Below are 17,276 nucleotides of genomic sequence, written 5' to 3' on the forward strand. Positions count from 1 at the left end.
GAAGATTAAAGGGTGTGTTAATGACGATAATCAAGTGATTTAAATTTCAAGTAATGACGATAATATAGACAAAATATTATACTATGTTATACGAAGGTAATCACTCCAAATATTATACTGTATATTATAACGAAAGTTCAGGTAAACTTTACATTTTGATAAAATTTACTTATGCCGAGTGAAAACACTAAACCCTGAACACTAAGTGTTTTGGCGCAGAAATATCATTGAGGAATGGCGAGGTTGAAAAGAGCAGATTTGCGTGAGGCCGTGATGCAAATCGAGCAGCAGCGATGCGATCCGGATGGAGATCTCTGCGCGTTTCTCTTGCGGCAGTGCGGATCCAAGGCGCTGCTCGAGGGGCGGCGAATCCATTCCGTGCTCGCCGATCATGGCATGGATTCACAGGCCCTGTTGGGCAATCTCCTCGTTCACATGTACACCAAATGCGAGAGGTTTCAGGAAGCTGGAGCGATGCAATGTCTTCTCGTGGAATAACATGATCGTCGCCCGCCGGCATGGTGGATTCGGCGAGAGATCGAGAGCACGCCACAGAGATCTGCGGTCAACGATGATCCAAGCGTATACTTGAAACGGGCATATGGATTGCTGCCTCTGGCTTTTAGACAGGATTGCCACGCGATCTCGACCACGCCATCGATTTCTTCCTCACAGGGATCACATGAACGTCCTGATAAACGCTTTTGTGCGGAGCGGGCAAGAGGATCGCGCGGGACTTGTGTTTGAGAGGATGGCACAGCAAAGCGTTCTCTCCTGGAACATTGCTATCCAAGGCTATGCTCTAAAGGGCATCTGGAAGAGGTCAAAACGCTGTCCGATCGAATGCCCGAAGAAGACGTTGTGGCTGGAAACGGGAGGATCGGCACATATGCCCAGCATGGGCATCTAGGTGAAGCGATTGCGGTGTTTGATCCCATGGAGCAGTGCAATGTTATCACTTCCACTTCGATGATGGTGGCGTTAATTCACGGTGGCGAGCACGATCGAGCTCGGTGGTTCTTCGATTCCCTGGCAGAGAAGAGCGTCGTGACTTGGAACTCTATGATCCACGCTGATGTCCAAGCCGGGCATATGGACCACGCGAGCAAACTCTTTCACGAGATACCCGTGCTCTCTTGCAACGCCGGCTATGACCTTTCGTGCGACGCCAAGAGCGCCCTCCAGATCTTCGAGAGAATGCCGCAGCGAGGAACTTCGTCTGGCAACGCAATGTTTCGAGCATTCGCCCAGAACGGTGCTCGAGAGATCTTCCACTCGTTCATGCGACACCGCGACGTCGTCTCCTGGAACATCGCGATTGCGTCTTATGCCCAGAGCAGCGACAATCGCCCTTTTCGGCAAGATCCTGTCCAGGAGCGTTGTCACCTGGAAAGGCTGGCGAAATGCACAGGTAAGATGCTTTCTTCCTTGTGTTCGTTTCTAGATTTCTATGGATGAGAACATGAAATTGTAATGGGGTCTTGATCCAAGCACCGGAGATTTTCAGCGGGTATGGCTTGCTGGACGTTGTGTTCTCAAGCTTTTCTATGATTATTGTCAGCGAGGTAACGTTTGCTCTTCCCGGAACTCTCCGTTGCTAATGCTTGCTGCTTTAGGCCTGATGCGTGCTCCTCTGGTAGATTGGAGACGAGACTTTCATCATCGCAGCTCTAATGGCGATGAGGCATCCGCGAGCCATAGTTCTTTCTGGAGCTCTCACCGTGCTTGCTCTCATGACTGTAAGTTCTCGTAAGCTTTCTTTCCTGTTTACTCAGGTGCTTTTATTCTTTTGCTAACAGGTTTTCTGCACCGTTCTTGGAAGAATCTTATCTCACGAAGGCACATCAATAGTTTTGCCACTGGTATGGATTTCTCTTCGTTCCTTTCTTTTCCTCAGTTTTTCCTTGTTGCAGTGTTGTATACTTTCTTTGGATTGCGGCTATTGTATATAGCGTGGAAGTCGGGCTATATACAAGCTTTCCTTTTTCGTTCCCGCAGGTCGAGGAGAAACTGGAAGGCAGCACGCATGGAAAGTCAAGAATCCGAAAATTTTTCTGCGCTCCAATCTTTTTGGAGGTATACTCATTTCCAAGGTTTCATTTTCTGGCTGATCAAAATCAAGCCTTCACCTTTTTGGCGGAATGGGAGATAGAAGCCGGATCGCAACGATTGCCAGTAAGTTTACATTTTTTTGCTTGATCCAACTTAGAAATTTCTTCCTTAGATTTCTAGCTTGCTGCTCACAAAAACGCTGTGGGATTTACGCTGGGAGCAATCGTTGGACACACCTTGTGTAATTCTGGCCATGAGAATATCACAGAGAACCGATTGTTTCTACCGTTAATTGACCAACGCACACTTTGACGGCCACGATTCTTTTACGTGTACTATCGTTTTCCCGCCCAGTCCAGGGTATTTGAGCTAGCTAGGGTTTTTCTGGATGAGTGCGCGATGGAATCGCCACGGATGGATCCGGCTGCCGGGGATGTCGAAGAGATTATCAACGCATTGGATCCGAATTCGTCGGTGGAGCTGGACCTCGCGTGGCTACGCGGCGTCCTGGAGAATGTGAGTGTTTCTTGGTATAGGCGATTCTTTTTCACAGTAGCTGTGGCCGCTCTTCAGGTCCAAATCCATAGCTTCCAGCGGCGGCACTGTGGGCGTTTGGAGGAATTGCTGACGCGGCTCCAATCTATTCAGCGTCCTGAAATTCTCGTGACTGAGGAGTTTTTCGAAGCGCTGGCGAAGCTCTATGATAATCTTGTCACTGGGGATTTCACTCGGAGGGAGGTCTTGTCGTTGAATTTGCAGCTTTTGTTTGTCATCGAAGATCTAAGCGATCATCCTCAAGGTGAGCGGTCGTATGTAGAGATGAGGCCTTAGTGATTTTCCTTTTTCTTTCGTTACACAGGCAAAGTTCTTTCTGGGAAGCACTTCATCACCAGGCTTCTTACGTTGGCTTGCGCTAAGTCGGGGTCTTTAAAACTCAAGCGGGCTTCTGTGGAGACTCTTTGTGCCTTGATTACTCGATCGGCCGAGAACCAGAAGTTTCTGATACTTCACGTGACTGGATGGTGAGTTCGGCTATGCATTCCAGTTTACGTTTCTAACGTTTTCATGCAGCTACAAGCTTTTCAAGGTTTTTCTCCCGAAGTGTGGAGACTTCCAACTTCAAGCTAGTGCTGCGGAGATACTTTTTCGATTAACAAGGAGACACAAGAGGCTCCTGGATATAGTCGATGACGATGCTGCGAAGAGGGCAATGCTATCCATGCACGAGATGAAAAGGCCAGATGTCAAGACCGGCATTAGGAACTTCGTTAACTTGGTCAATGAGTCCCTGGGAGCATCGAGAAGGTGAGAGCAGAGTGCTGACTTTCTGACTCACTGTGCGGATTTTTCTATGCTGTAGCGTTCATTCCTTTCGAGCCTTACAAGTTTTCATCGATGGCAACGAACATACTCCTCACGAAGAAGTATGGGTGCATATCGGAGTGGATCATATCAGCTACTACACAAACTCACCAAGCAAAGTAAGAGAGTGCAATTACAATCAAAGTTGTTTCTGAGGTCAAACTTAACAGGAGTTTGAAGGCGCTGCAGAGATAATGGATTTTGATTTTAAGAATATCAAAGAGATCAAAGGTGAGTTACACTCACAAGTACGGCTAAGCTAGCTATGATGATTTAGTGCTCTCCTCGTCATCTTTGGAGCTCGTTATTTGGAAGCCTCAGGACGATGCTGCCGTTCCAACAAGAACTATAGCACGCTTTCGGTTTTCTTCAGAAGGTATGCGTTGGTTTATCGAATGAGCGGTTCTAAAGTCTTTTGCCTGGATGAAGATGCAAGGCTCGCTTATGAGTGCTGCAGGGCAAGGCTGTCCTCGCTAAATGCAACAGTTCCACCATCAAGTAGTCAGATTCCTTGGACGGGCAAGACATCAATAGGAATTGCGGTGCCTCTGCCAAGAATTACAGACTTCCCAATCATGTCCGGTTGCGCAGACGACAAAACTACAAGAGGTAGCGGTTTTCTCCGAGAAAGGTTTTCTTCTAAATTCTCAAGTTTCTATTTGTAGATGTACTTGTACCAACGACTATCGACAACGTAGTACCAGGGCTTGATACGGACACTAAAGGTAGAGGTCTTTTGTAATATCCCTGTTTGGTGCCAGCGGCTGTTGACTTACCCTTAGACAACGTGAAAGTTCCGCATTCGCCGGAGGTACCCTCTCATTCAATTCCCGATGTAGCAGAGGTTGAGGAAAAAGAAAACGTTGGCCACCTTCGTAGCAAGTTGAAGGCTATGCTTGATGGACCAACAAAGAAAGCGATCGACAAACTCAAGGTCATCCAAGGTATCAAAGAAGTTCTGTAATACATTGGTAATTCTGTTTTTTCTTGTGGCAGAGAGAAGTCCCAGCGTGCAAAGGCAGATCCAGGCCCCGATTCACACTAGAGCACGAGGTACTACGATGCCAGCTTATTATCATTCTTTAACAGCACTATTTGCAGGTCGGCCGAGGAAGAAAGCGGCGCCTAAAACACAGAAGCCAGGTAGGCGAATCAGGTACCTATTGATAGTGCTGAATGCTTTACATTGCAGAGGAAAAGGTTTTATGTGCAGTCGAGCTATCAGAAAATGACAAACCCACCAAGCTGTTTCGTGAGAGGAAGCTTCCTCCAAGACCAACCAAAGAGGCTGCAGCACCACTTAAGCCATTGTTTAGCGCCACGAAAGAGATGATAGCAGAAGGTAACCTCTGATTATTATTCTTGACTTGTCGTTAAGGTTTCATGTGCAGTCGAGCTATCAGAAAACGATAAACCCGCCAAGCTGTTTCGTGAGAGGGAGCTTCTTCCAGCACCAAACAATGACGCTGCACCACCGCTGGAATTTGGCAACCCATTGGTTAGCGCCACGAAAGGGATTATAGCAGAAGGTAACCTCTGATTATTATCCTCGATTTGTCGCTAAGGTTTTATGTTCAGAATATGACAAACCCGCCAAGCTGTTTCGTGAAAGGGAGCTTCCTCCAGCACCAACCAATGACGCTGCACCACTTGAATTTGGCAAGCCATTGTTTAACGCCACGAAAGAGATGGTAGTAGAAGGTAACCTCGGAGTACTTGTCTTTAAGATCGCTAAGGTTTTATGTGCAGTCGATCTCTCAGTAAATGACAGACCCGCCAAGCTGTTTCGTGAGAGGCCAGCACCAAGCAATGACGCTGCACCACCACTTGAATTTGGCAAGCCATTGATTAGCGCCACGAAAGAGATGGTCGTAGAAGGTAATCTTGGAGTACTTGTCTTTAAGATCGCTAAGGTTTAATGTGCAGTCGAGCTCTCAGAAAATGACAGACCCGCCAAGCTGTTCCGTGAGAGGGAGCTTCCTCCAGCACCAAGCAATGACGCTGCACCACCAGTTGAATTTGGCAAGCCATTGTTTAGCGCCACGAAAGAGATGACAGAGATCAAGACCCGGCGGCGCAGGCGGTATACACTTGCAGAGTTGACAAGCGGCATAGAACACGTGAATTTGGCTTCAGAAACAAAGCGTCCAAAATTTGAGAAGGACAACAGTGTTACTCCAGAGTCTCCAATTTGCGATCCCTGCGATGATGATGACATGGATCGGTAAAAATTCTTTGCACCTCAGGATTTGTACTGATCGAAACTTCTTTCAGGGTCGTTGTGCTCTTTGCGAACATGCTGAACAAGTTCAAGAAGAAGTTGCAGTCTCGAGTTCGTGATAAAACTGCTCATATAATAACTTCCACCTCGGAGGCGATCAAATCGGAGGCAGCCTCTGTTGAGCTACAGATTAAGAAGGGCACGTACGTAAGCTCTTCATTTGTTGTTGGTAAGGTTGTGTAACTCCTTTAAACTACAGGGATGATTATGCTCAACAATGTAGAGACAAGCTTGGTCGGATAGAACTGGACCTGCATGGTATGTTAATGTGGAGCAAACCTGGTTTAGGCTCGCTTCTGATATCATTTTCAGAGAAAGCCAAGAGCTTCAAGAAGCTCTGTGAAGATTTTGACAACTTGTTCAAGCACCACAGCGAACAATTAGAGCAAATCCAGACTCAGATGGAATGTACTGACGACGAACTCAACGCCTTGTCGGAAAAACGAAGTAGGCTCTTTCTCTCTGTTGCATGTTTTTACCAAACGAGTGTTTTCTTGGATCAGAGCTAACACAGAGAAAATTGATTGCGCAAATGCAAATGAGGGGCGAAGAACTTCTCAGCGAAGCAGAATCCAAGATTCTTGCCGTCCGAAAGGTTTGTTGAATGTAGCCGGTTTTAAAACTGCGAGTGTATTAACACTGCTCACAGGCTGCCAAGCACATGCAGGGCTTCAAGGAAATACTCCAGCAACTGGTAATGGACACTGTAGAGTTATAAATTGCGGGGTCGTTTAGCATCCGTTAATAAGAAAAAAATTGTAGTGTACTTGAAAATCTTCTTCTGAGTGTACAAGAAAAACTCACTTGATAATCTTCTAGAGTTCATGTAAGACCCTCGCAATTGACTTTCAAAGCTCACATTTGGCAACCCAAACCATACTTCATCATATTAATTAAATGTAATAGTCCTATACTCATCTAACCACTCTTTGTCATATCTACATCTAAATTGTTGGATTCCTCACCATGAGATCATACATTACCTAGTTGAAAGACAAACCATCAATGCACCAGAATTGCTGACAACTTTCTATTAAAAACCTACTGAGCAAACTAAGGGTGAAAACTTGAGTCGAGTGCAAAGAATTTCTATCTGCACTGTGGATTGTAGTAAATTAATAATTGAAAAATATTTTTTCTTTTAATATATTTCTTTCTTAATCTTTTCAAAGATCCTCCAAACACTACCAAATGTCATATTTATATTGCATTTATTTGCAAAATTCAAGATTTGCGTTTCTAACTTTTTTTAATAGAAGCTAGAACTTCTCGGAATTTTTCTTCAGTTCATGGCACGCTTTCTTGAGCAGGGCAAGGTCACGGGCAGTAGCTTCATACCACTCTTGAGACAAAACCTGCATAACTCGGGCTCTGCCAAATCCAACCAGCTTAACACGGAGCTTCCCAGCCTCGTCCACTTTGCTCACAACCTTGGACGTGTTCATGTCGTAGATGGCAATCCCCCGCTTGTGAATCTCGCGCAAGCACTCCATCGCCTGTCTCAGAGTCTCCTCCTGGTCGCTGAAAATGGCCTTGGAAGGATTGGACCACTGCTCCAGCTCGCTGATGCCACCGTCGCTCATCATAACGAAGACGAACATCGCCCCCTTGAGGAACCCCCACGACAGAAGCTTGGGAACCGCAGACCCCTGTATGTGCCTGAGCTTCATGTAGCAATCCACCTCCAGGGCAAGCCTGGACAGAGCGAAATTGGTACCGGCCCTGAACTGACTCGTCAAGTCCCTGATCTTCACCACCACGTCCTGTCCAGCGTACTTTGCCCGAACGGCCACCACCGTGCGGTTAGTGTTCCCACAGCGATGCAGCGGCAGCGTCTCCACGTCGCTCAGATCCTCGAACTTGAATCCGTCGTCCGTGACTGCCTTGTCGACGATCTTGCGTGGATCGATGTTGCTCTGCTTGCACACGAGCCCCAGGATCTCCAGGACTGGAGAGTAGTCGAGCTTAGGCAGCAAGCTCCTCACTTCCGGCGTCAGCAGTGGCAGTCCATGCAAGCTCCTCGCCACCTCCATCGCGAAGCCGAACGCCATGAGCGGATTATCCACGCGCGGCGAGACCAGGAGCTCATCCGCGGCAGCTCGATAGCACGGCCACGACGAGCTGAGATTCGTGAGCACCCCGACGCGAGCTCCCGTTATCTCCATGTAGTTGACGAGCCGGTCTTGCACGAGCTCCAGCTTCTCGGGCAGGTTGAAGAAGTCGAGCAGGAAGAGCAGCACCGGAGCGTCCAAGCCATGGCGAAACAGACATCCTTCCGGCCTCGCGATGGTGCCCGATTGGAGGGAGCCAAAGCTTTCGCCTTCACCGCAGAAAACTTTTACCATGTAGAAGAGGTAGTTCCAGCCATAGATCCTGAAGAACGAGCCGGTGGGATCGGATTGATCGGGCAGCTGCTCAAACCACGAATCCATGACCGCTGGGATGTCCCAGCTCCTCACACTATAGCCGCCGCGATGCATCAACTCGCCAAGCGGTGCGAGCGCCTCACTAACCAACCTCTTCTTGACAGCATCAGGGACTTCGGGATAGGGCATCTTCATGGTCTGCTTGAGAGTTGCCACCGGAAGCTGCTTATGGAAGGTAGTATGCGGATCCTCCTCCTCCGCCATTCTCTCAAGAACCCTAAAAATGTATCCAAGGTGGCAATGTAAAAGGATCCTCTTACTTATCATAAACCCTAAATTCTGCCCTAGCGCTGCGCGGCACAAATTCGATCCTCCTGGCACTCACGATTCATCGCCTACAGTGATTCCTCCTTTCGATCGCGATGGGCATCATCGAGAAAATCAAAGAGATCGAGGCCGAGATGGCCAGGACGCAGAAGAACAAGGCCACAGGTACCGCATTCTAGTGAAATTTCTCTTATGTTTGAATTTCTCCAGAGTATCACTTGGGGCAGCTCAAGGCCAAGCTTGCGAAGCTGAGGACTCAGCTCCTGGAGCCTCCAAAGGGATCCAGCGCTGGCGGCGATGGATTTGAAGTCACGAAATTTGGCCATGGTCGCGTTGCTCTCATTGGCTTTCCAAGGTGAAAAATCTCTTTTTTCTTTCCTTGAGTCGAGTTTTCTTCTTTCTCTATGCAGTGTTGGAAAATCGACGCTGCTAACAATGCTTACTGGGACACACTCCGAAGCAGCATCTTACGAGTTCACGACACTGACGTGCATTCCTGGAATCATTTTGTACAACGATGCAAAGATCCAACTTTTGGATCTTCCGGGGATTATCGAAGGTGCTTCTGAAGGGAAAGGCCGTGGGCGTCAGGTGATCTTGGTTTTTTAGAGAAAAGTTCCACGGCTGCTAACGTTCATACTTGCAGGTTATCGCTGTTGCTAAGTCCTCTGATCTGGTTTTGATGGTCTTGGACGCTTCAAAGGTAAACTGCCATGTCTGATTCAAGTTTCTTTACTCTGAAAATGCTTCACAGAGTGAAGGGCATAGACAAATTCTCACGAGGGAGCTAGAGGCTGTTGGCCTGCGTTTAAACAAAAGACCTCCTTTGGTAAGATTGCAGTACCGTGCAGTCTCTTGTGTTCATTGTGTTTTTCATGTGGTAGATTTATTTCAAAAGGAAAAAAACCGGAGGAATTGCTTTCAACACAACTGTGCCTTTATCTCATATTGACGAGAAGCTCTGCTACCAGATACTCCACGAGTATAAGATTCATAATGCTGAGGTATGTTTGTGGCTTTCAAACCGATAACATCTTCCATTTTCTCTTTCTCATCAGGTTTTGTTCCGGGAGGACGCGACGGTGGATGACTTCATCGACGTTATAGAGGGAAACAGGAAATATATCAAATGCGTCTATGTCTACAACAAAATCGACGTTGTTGGCATTGACGATGTGGATCGATTGTCCAGAAAGCCAAACTCCATCGTCATCAGCTGCAACTTGAAGGTGAGAGAAGGGAAAGTTTTAGTTTGACGAGCTTAACTTCCACTCCACCAGCTAAACCTGGATCGGCTACTCGCAAAAATGTGGGAGGCCATGGGTCTTGTAAGAGTTTATACGAAGCCTCAAGGTCAGCAACCAGATTTCTCGGAGCCCGTTGTGTTGTCAACGGTAAGTCCATGAGTTATTCGCCGACGTTTCAGCGATCTTATGGGCCTGCAGGATCGAGGCGGTTGCTGTGTGGAAGATTTTTGCAACCATATCCATCGCAGCTTACTCAAAGACGTGAAGTATGTGCTCGTGTGGGGGACAAGCGCCAAGCATTATCCACAGCGCTGTGGAGTGACGCATGTCCTCCAAGACGAAGACGTTGTCCAGATAGTGAAGAAAAAGGTGAGCTTTGCTCTCTTTATGTCTTTCGAGTTGGCTAAGCTCCCGGCTTTTAAGCAGGAGACCGAGGAAGATGGAGCCAGGGGGAGATTTAAATCGCATTCCAATGCACCAGCGAGAATTTCCGACAGAGAAAAGAAAGCACCATTGAAAAACTAGCCTCTCTATGCATTAGCCAGAGGTATCTAGTCTTTTTCACACTATCGGATTTCGCCGACCAGACTCACTCCCAGGTCCCAGCAAAGAGGTTTCTTGACGCTCTTCTCCACCAGAAAGATGACATGCTTCATGAAATGAGTCTTCACGAAGCACTGGAAGCAGTGGTCGGTCTTGATGGAGTGACAATTCTGGCACTGGGAAGGCCGCACAGTCTCGTACAAGCACAAAACTCCAACTTGGTTCCTCGCTGGCCACATGATAAAGTCCCACTCATCACCAACAGCGTAAACTTTCCTCTCCTTGGCAGCTCCCAGATCCAGCGATCTTTTCTCGAGAACTCTGGCCATGGGAGGCGCGCTGAAGCTCACGACTGGAATGACGTTGCCGCTGGCGGAGAAGTGAGCCGAGACGAGAATCGCTAGAGCGGCTCCCAGGCTGTGTCCCGTGAGAAGAACTGGTGCTCCAGGATTGGCATCCAAGACTTTGCGGGTGTAGCTCACTGCCTGGGAGAAGTAGTCGAGAGTTTCGCTGGAGAAGTCGTCGCAACTGGTGTCGAGGAGGCTGTCATTGAAGAGAACTTTATCAGCGCACAGATCTGCTCGGCTCGAGAGGTCCGTTCCTCGGAAGGCAACGATGAGAGCTCCACCACTGCTGTTCTTCTTCTGGTAGACGAGAGCGTGAGCACCGAAGCCTGGAGCGAGCGGCTCCACAGTGGGAGCTGGGATCCATCCAGCGAGGGGCTTGAGACTTGGATACCTGTAAGTGTTGGCTGCTACCTGGACGATGGGAGACACGAATTCCTTGAACTTGGAAGCGTCCAGATCCTGGAGGCTGTTAACGTGGTCCCATTCGCCGCCGCCACCAGCATCGACTGAAACGAAGAAGAAGACGCACAAAACTAGCGTTAACGCCATGCCGCAAAAGAGAGAAGAAAAAAAAAAAAAGAGCCTTTTTATAACCTTAGACGACTCCACTGGGGATCGAACCCAGAATCTCTGGTTCCGTAGACCAGCGCCTTATCCATTGGGCCATGGAGTCGCACGTTGTTAGCAAACGCGTTGAGAATCTATGCTTGGACAAAGCATTCGCGCTTTGATGCAAAAGGACACTTAAGTTGCCACCGCAGATACATTTTTTAGCGCCTCCAAAACGCTCTCAACCCAGCTGCGAAAGCAAACCTCTGAGAACTCATGGAAGAAAAGATAAGAAGAGAGCGAGAGAGAGAGAAAGAACAAAAAAATAACAGAAAAGGGGCCAACTTACCCGTCAATTCCAGGATTGTGAGCGTAGAAAATTTTTTCCATGCCGGCTTTCCTTGCAGCAGCGGCAGACGTGCCTCCAATACAAGCCGCCGCTCCATTCCAGTCGTGTGTTTTCGCAACAAGCTCCATCCACGCCCTGTTTGACAAACACTTTTTTTGAGCTTTGGAGTTTTCTAGTTTGGCTTACTTGACAGCGGTGGGAGAAGCAAAGGCTACGACGGAGGCCCGTAGTGCCATTTGGACATCACTCTCTGGAAGGACTTTCACAGATTCCTGGCATAGACAAGTGATAAGAAAAAGAAACGAGAAGAGAAATAAAATGGAAGCTTACAGTGGAGTACGTGTTGAGCCGGCACACCTTGAAACCGCGGTGAGATAGTCCATTTGCTGGAAGACAAAGATACAGTGACGAATAAAAATCGAGAAAGATTTTCTCGTTTTACCAAGATCGTCACTGGCTTTTAGTGATGCTGGATAGAGAACTTCCAAGGACTGGCCGCCGTCCGGCTTTGGGAGCTCCTCCGCGAGAACTTTAGCGGTTGCTGGAGGATTGGAAAAGTGTCAAGATTCTGGAAGAGCTTCTTAGATGTCATTAACATTCTCTTCTTCGCTTCTAGAATACCTTGGGAGGAGACGAATCCAACTTCAAAGTTTGGCTGACTGACAGTGTCACGGAACGCTTGCTTGGTGCCGTCACCAACAACCGCCACTTTGACTTTGGGACAGCCTGCGTTCCTGTTTGGCCACAAAACAAATACGTGAATAAAAAAAGTCAAATCGAAAAAAAAAGAGGAACAAGAACAAGAACAAGGACTTACTTCCATTCATTTGCAAAGACAGCAGCAGCCTCTGGTGATGTCACCACAATCCATTGGAAAGATCGTTCTAAGTTGTCATACAGTTTTGTTTCGTTAAAAGGAAAACTCGGAGAGATATCTCACCTTGCAATGTCAGTGCCAATCGATGTAAATCAGGACCGGGAGTGTGTTCTATCAAAGGGAGCTCCAAACATTCTATTTGGTGATTACGCTGACAAAGAAAAAAAAGAAATCAAAGAGAACGTTTGGTGTGATGCGTCAAACAAACCACACCCAATAAATCTCCTCCTCTCGCTCCAAATACTCTCGTGAGCACAGAAACAAAGAAGAACTCACCAGTGCTTTGATAAGCTTGTCATTCTTGCCGCGCTCCCGGGTGACAACCACGGAATTTCGCCTCTGGCAGCAAATCGTGACACGGGAGGAAAATGCCGGTGTGGAGCACAACACTACCGCTGTCTGAGCTGCAAAATTTGATACTTTCAGCCCGATTCCCAGGAGATCAAGGCAAATCTCACCTCCGAACGCGAGCGCCATAGCCACCAGATCACGAAACCCTAAAGAGAACGCCCATACGTTACGGAAAAAAAGAAGAAAAGAATGCAAACTTGGTTACAAGTCAGTAAAGGTGGTAGAGTTGTTCTCCCTTGAGAAGCCTTTGGCATAGTTGATCTCTCATGGTGAGAAGGTGTTGATCATCTCCACTGCCATGGTGCCAATTTCAGTGACATTTTTTGATCTAGTTGAAGTCTAGTTGAAGAACATTTGATCGCCCATGTACATCAGTTCACTGCTGTGATGGTATGAGCATTCACTCTGCTATCTCTATGACTGTAAGAGGTGTGATTCTACCCAGGGCTAATATTGCTCCAGTGTTGCGGTTTGCGCATTTGCTGGGAGCCCTCAAGCTGCAGCATCAGCCCAGGGTGGAAGTGCACCTGTTACAGTCACAGAGATAGCAGAATGAATGCTCAGATCGTCACAGCAATGAGGTGATGTACTCGAGATGTTGCAAAAAGAGAGGCAATGCCGAGTCAGATCCAGCGCTGGAAAGTTGCTAGAGTACAGTGATCGAAGCTCTTCGAAGCTCCTGGTGCAAGATCCACTTGTGAGTGTCCGCGACATGAACACGTCCGAAGTTGTGAGCAAAGTCGACGGGGTTGGGAAGCTCCGTGTCTGTCAGTGGATCCATGGAGACGGCCAAACCGCCAGCTTTTCTTGCGGCATTGACTAGAACCTGCCCAGCAGAAAAAGAGAGGGCGCCACTTTGACGCATTCAATCGACACGCTGCGTTAGCTGGAACGTTAAAAAAGTTGCTGCTCCATTCCTTTAACTCTCCCCTGTAGAACCGCCGGGATTGCTGCTCTTCGCTTGCTCGATTGAATCTCTAGCGCGTTGAATTTGTCCTTTTCCGCTCCCTGCGACTTTCACTTGGTGTGAGATTGCGACTGCTTCAATTCAATCCCCTCTTTCAAACGCGAGAATCTTTGTTTTTTTTAAGGGATCGCGCTATAAAGTTTCGTCGCTAGAAGAATTGAATGACTCGCGTGCTCAATCGCAACTCTACAAGTCTACAAGAAATTTCTCTGTGCTTTGGAGTGGATTGGAATCAACCAGATCAGCTCTTGCTTCTCGAATCCATCGAGAAAGAATAGTTTTTCCAATTTCGTGCTACCTCTGCTAGATAAGAGAAATCCCCCTTTTCTCTATCGAGGGACCGGGAAATGGATCAAGGCGACGACTACAGTGATGGCAAGAGCTCCACCGGGAGGTCCCCCAGCAGCTGGAGATCAGTGCTAGCATCGCTCAAGAAGCATCTCCAATTCCTCTCGCCCATTCGCTGCCTGGCCATGACTCGCGATTCCTACGTCCGAGGGATGAATAGCTTCGCGGCTAGCAGCGGCGGCATGATGATCCAGGGGCCTCACATTGGCGCGCTCTCCAGGAACGCCAGCCGATCGGCGAGCGAGGACGAGGACGATCTCTACCAGTTGATCCGGGCGGCGAGCATGAGAAAGAGTCGCAGTAGCGGTCTTCATGGATCTGGGGAGAATTTGGGGCCGGCGACGCTGCCGAGGAGCGCCAGCGTCCAAGAACAGGGGATTAAATTCGCGCACCGCGGCAAGATCGTCCCCCGGAGCGTGAGCCACAGTGCGATGAGCAGATTTCCACGAACAGTGCTGGAATCCACTCAAGAAGAATAGGATCATCATGGATCGCGAAAGAATCTCTCGAGTGATCGTTGTTTCCTCAATTTAAATTGTAATTCACTTATTTCCACGGAAAAAGATCCGGTTCCAGGATCTTGCAGCTTTTCCTTTGTCGATCAAGCAATCGGGACGAAGTCCAGAGAAGCTGGCAAAGGATTTTGATGAGCTCAAGCTGATGGTAACACAAGATCCAAAGCTCCGCAAAAATCGCACACGAGAGCTAGAGCTAGAGGACTCTTCTAGATTCTCTCTTATCACATACTTTCGGTCAAGTCAAACTGTTCTGGTCATCGGTATCATTGACTGATCCATTCTTGCAAAAATGACAAGGAGCCCTAATCTTTGAGCGATGGAGGCGGCAGCCGCGATCGATGAGGAGCACGAGGTGTATGGCGCCGAGATCCCTGACGAGGTCGACGAGGAAGCGCACGAAAAGGCCGAAGGGCCCGCCAGAGACGATGGATCTGCCAAGGTTTTTCTCTTCTTAACTTCCTCTTCTCGATCTGCGAGCTTTCTTGGAGTTTTAGGAGCTCGAGGACATGAAGAAGCGGCTGAAAGAAATGGAGGACGAAGCAGCGGCTCTGCGAGACATGCAAGCCAAGGTCGAGAAAGAAATGGGTGCTAGCCAAGGTAATAATCAATCTCTTCTCATTAGAAAAAATCATACCATACAGAGATCTTGACAGGAGTTCCTTCTCTCTCTCTCTCTCTCTCTCTCTCTCTCTCTCTCTCTCTCTCTATCTCTCTCTCTATTTTTTTGTTTTGCAGATGCTAATGCGGCCTCTCAAGCAGGAAAAGAGGAAGCTGATGCTCGCTCCGTCTACGTTGGCAATGTAAGTCTCTCGCCCTTCACGTTGAGCTTCTTTCGATCTTTACTTATCTTCCTGTTTCCTTTGGAAAAAAAAAAAGAGAGAGAAAAAATATATCAGTTTTTGCTTGTTACTCAGGTGGATTACTCGTGCACTCCCGAAGAAGTCCAGCAGCATTTCCAATCTTGTGGAACTGTGAACCGGGTGACGATTCTCACAGACAAGTTTGGACAACCGAAGGGGTACTGTGCAAACTTTTGTGATAATCTTGAGTTGAGGCCTTGTGTTTTCCTGTCAGATACGCGTATGTTGAGTTTCTCGAAGGAGAAGCCGTCCAAAATGCGATTTTGCTGAATGAATCGGAGCTCCATGGACGTCCATTAAAGGTATATAAGGTTTCCTCCAAAGTTGAATTTGGATTCTATAAATTTTTGTATCAGGTGTCTGCGAAGAGAACCAATGTTCCCGGGATGAAACAATACCGCGGGAGGAGATTTGATCCATCCTACGCTTACATGACACGGAGAGCGTACATGCCACCTTATGCCTACGCTCCTTACGGATTCGGGTAAAGAATCGAGTGCAAAGCTCCTTTCCGGAACTTGTCTCTGGCTCACGCGTGGGTGTACATTCTTCTGCCAGGAAAATTCCGAGGTTCCGAAGGGCAATGCGATACAGGCCTTACTTCTGACTGTTGCCTGGAATATATGCTCGATTGGATCGTATCTATTGGGATTCAAGCAAAAGAGCCCAAAAAAGAATGGAAAAGAGCAAGATACTCGCCTTTTATCAAAGGAGAGAGATCATCACGAATCGGGAGAAGAAGCGCAAGAAGATTGTGCAGAGCTTCGCTTTTCTGTCTGCGTTTTGAGAGCCATAGTGCGTCATTCTTTTTCAGTGCCTGGAACTAGAATCCTTGTTAAGGCAGTTTAATTTATTAATAATCAGCCTTTCTGTCTGTGATGTAGTGGCTAAGCTATAGTGCGTTGCTTCATTTTTAAGTTGGAGCTCGCTGAAAGAACGAACGCAAAGCTTTTCTTTAAGAAATATAAGATTCGACACCCGTGGTTGACGTTGTTACACAAAGAGACAATGTTTTTTTGTTGTTTGGGACTTGTTCTCCACTTATAGATATTTTTATCAATTGATAAGTGCTAGCAGGATCCCCCTTTTCTCTTTGCAACACAGGATATATTATACCAAAGGCAAAAAGAGAGAGATTTAGCCGATCATCGTGTTATCTGGGAGATTTTGGCCAAATTATCTTAAAGAAAAGGGAGAAAGATTTGAGAGGAGCTCCACTACACCAATTGCGGCTCTCTGAAACTCAATCATTCCGCATTGTGCTCTGTGACCACCAGCATTTCATTTCATAGCATTTCCGGAGTTTGAGATTTGCAGCTCCCCACAAGATTACAAAGCCCACCCACACACACACACATAGCTTTCGAAAAAACTCAAGTGCCCTCGATACGATCGTGAGATCTGGCAAGTCTTGCCAGCAAAACTGTGGGAGGTCGTAAACAAGGCATCAACCGAAATGATCCTGGCATGAACCTTGGGAACTTCTCATGACCTCAAACTTATCACGGTGCATGCGCCCTGTATCAATGATACCCATATATACAATTAAGTACGCATACGCAAAACAGAAAAGCTTAGGTAAAGGCTGGACAAAAGTAAAGCGGAGGTCAACCAGCTTTTGTGCCAATTGATCGATCGCGGATACATACACTGCATGGAAGTCGATTCCAACACGCTGCTTTTTTGGGTGGCGCAGCACTAATGTGCTCGAGCACGAGCGAGGAGGACATTTAGGACAGACAAAGAACTTACGTGACAAAAAAGAAAGCGAGCAAAAGCTCTTTCGTGCTTCCTTGGAGACAACCAAAAGGAAAGGAAAAAGAAAGTTAGGGCTCATCCACAGGGACCGCCACAAACCCTAGAGAATAGAGAATATGCCCCCAATCTTCCAATAGAAAAATTCGCTTGCATTATCAACCCCAAAGAATGTCA

The 17,276-nt window shown here is 47.5% G+C and overlaps 5 protein-coding genes and 1 non-coding gene across 9 annotated transcripts; 4 read left to right on the plus strand and 2 right to left on the minus strand.

The window, feature by feature from the left end:
• The first annotated feature begins 222 nt into the window (after positions 1 to 222).
• Positions 223 to 2,381, plus strand: LOC112351111 (pentatricopeptide repeat-containing protein At2g45350, chloroplastic-like). Of its 2 annotated transcripts, XM_024688418.1 has the most exons (6): positions 223 to 1,411; positions 1,641 to 1,739; positions 1,800 to 1,862; positions 1,914 to 2,076; positions 2,153 to 2,175; positions 2,225 to 2,381. In XM_024688418.1, the coding sequence occupies exons 1-6, from the start codon at positions 844 to 846 to the stop codon at positions 2,230 to 2,232; spliced, it is 924 nt and encodes a 307-aa protein (XP_024544186.1). In that variant the 5' UTR covers positions 223 to 843; the 3' UTR covers positions 2,233 to 2,381. The 2 variants fall into 2 exon arrangements, with proteins under 2 accessions (XP_024544186.1, XP_024544185.1); XM_024688417.1 differs by having other exon boundaries at positions 1,914 to 2,175.
• A 61-nt stretch (positions 2,382 to 2,442) lies between these two features.
• LOC9654595 lies at positions 2,443 to 6,506 on the plus strand. 2 transcript variants are annotated; one of them, XM_024688415.1, is made up of 22 exons: positions 2,443 to 2,568; positions 2,626 to 2,851; positions 2,912 to 3,074; positions 3,124 to 3,357; positions 3,413 to 3,533; positions 3,585 to 3,645; positions 3,692 to 3,790; positions 3,844 to 4,023; positions 4,080 to 4,139; positions 4,197 to 4,358; positions 4,411 to 4,467; positions 4,516 to 4,557; positions 4,607 to 4,756; positions 4,806 to 4,943; positions 4,993 to 5,115; positions 5,164 to 5,292; positions 5,341 to 5,638; positions 5,689 to 5,838; positions 5,895 to 5,953; positions 6,008 to 6,142; positions 6,199 to 6,290; positions 6,345 to 6,506. In XM_024688415.1, exons 1-22 carry the CDS (start codon positions 2,452 to 2,454, stop codon positions 6,411 to 6,413), a joined length of 2,865 nt encoding a protein of 954 aa, XP_024544183.1. In that variant the 5' UTR covers positions 2,443 to 2,451; the 3' UTR covers positions 6,414 to 6,506. The 2 variants fall into 2 exon arrangements, 1 of the variants encoding a protein (XP_024544183.1); XR_002993997.1 differs by lacking the exons at positions 6,199 to 6,290; positions 6,345 to 6,506 and having other exon boundaries at positions 5,689 to 5,842; positions 6,008 to 6,026.
• A 1,900-nt stretch (positions 6,507 to 8,406) lies between these two features.
• On the plus strand, positions 8,407 to 10,750 carry LOC9654799 (developmentally-regulated G-protein 2). Of its 2 annotated transcripts, none has more exons than XM_024688372.1 (10): positions 8,407 to 8,553; positions 8,599 to 8,743; positions 8,799 to 8,979; positions 9,035 to 9,091; positions 9,143 to 9,217; positions 9,273 to 9,392; positions 9,447 to 9,617; positions 9,669 to 9,782; positions 9,834 to 10,004; positions 10,062 to 10,750. In XM_024688372.1, the coding sequence occupies exons 1-10, from the start codon at positions 8,484 to 8,486 to the stop codon at positions 10,158 to 10,160; spliced, it is 1,203 nt and encodes a 400-aa protein (XP_024544140.1). In that variant the 5' UTR covers positions 8,407 to 8,483; the 3' UTR covers positions 10,161 to 10,750. The 2 variants fall into 2 exon arrangements, with proteins under 2 accessions (XP_024544140.1, XP_024544141.1); XM_024688373.1 differs by having other exon boundaries at positions 8,421 to 8,553; positions 8,616 to 8,743.
• A 375-nt stretch (positions 10,751 to 11,125) lies between these two features.
• Positions 11,126 to 11,198, minus strand: TRNAR-ACG. The gene has a single exon. It is a non-coding gene; the product is annotated as a tRNA-Arg (tRNA).
• Positions 11,199 to 11,232: 34 nt separating this feature from the next.
• On the minus strand, positions 11,233 to 12,794 carry LOC9654597 (uroporphyrinogen-III synthase, chloroplastic). The gene is made up of 10 exons (XM_024688374.1): positions 12,759 to 12,794; positions 12,577 to 12,704; positions 12,364 to 12,451; positions 12,241 to 12,307; positions 12,045 to 12,157; positions 11,866 to 11,964; positions 11,754 to 11,809; positions 11,610 to 11,695; positions 11,424 to 11,558; positions 11,233 to 11,324 (listed from the first exon to the last, which is right to left on the minus strand). The coding sequence occupies exons 1-10, from the start codon at positions 12,775 to 12,777 to the stop codon at positions 11,270 to 11,272; spliced, it is 846 nt and encodes a 281-aa protein (XP_024544142.1). The 5' UTR covers positions 12,778 to 12,794; the 3' UTR covers positions 11,233 to 11,269.
• A 2,056-nt stretch (positions 12,795 to 14,850) lies between these two features.
• LOC9654800 (polyadenylate-binding protein 2) lies at positions 14,851 to 16,208 on the plus strand. Its single transcript, XM_024688363.1, has 7 exons — positions 14,851 to 14,923; positions 14,979 to 15,081; positions 15,244 to 15,284; positions 15,399 to 15,502; positions 15,559 to 15,646; positions 15,701 to 15,828; positions 15,903 to 16,208. Exons 2-7 carry the CDS (start codon positions 14,991 to 14,993, stop codon positions 15,949 to 15,951), a joined length of 501 nt encoding a protein of 166 aa, XP_024544131.1. The 5' UTR covers positions 14,851 to 14,923; positions 14,979 to 14,990; the 3' UTR covers positions 15,952 to 16,208.
• The last annotated feature ends 1,068 nt before the right edge of the window (positions 16,209 to 17,276 follow it).

Source organism: Selaginella moellendorffii, unplaced genomic scaffold, assembly GCF_000143415.4.
Source record: "Selaginella moellendorffii unplaced genomic scaffold, v1.0 SELMOscaffold_57, whole genome shotgun sequence".
Taxonomy (NCBI): domain Eukaryota; kingdom Viridiplantae; phylum Streptophyta; class Lycopodiopsida; order Selaginellales; family Selaginellaceae; genus Selaginella; species Selaginella moellendorffii.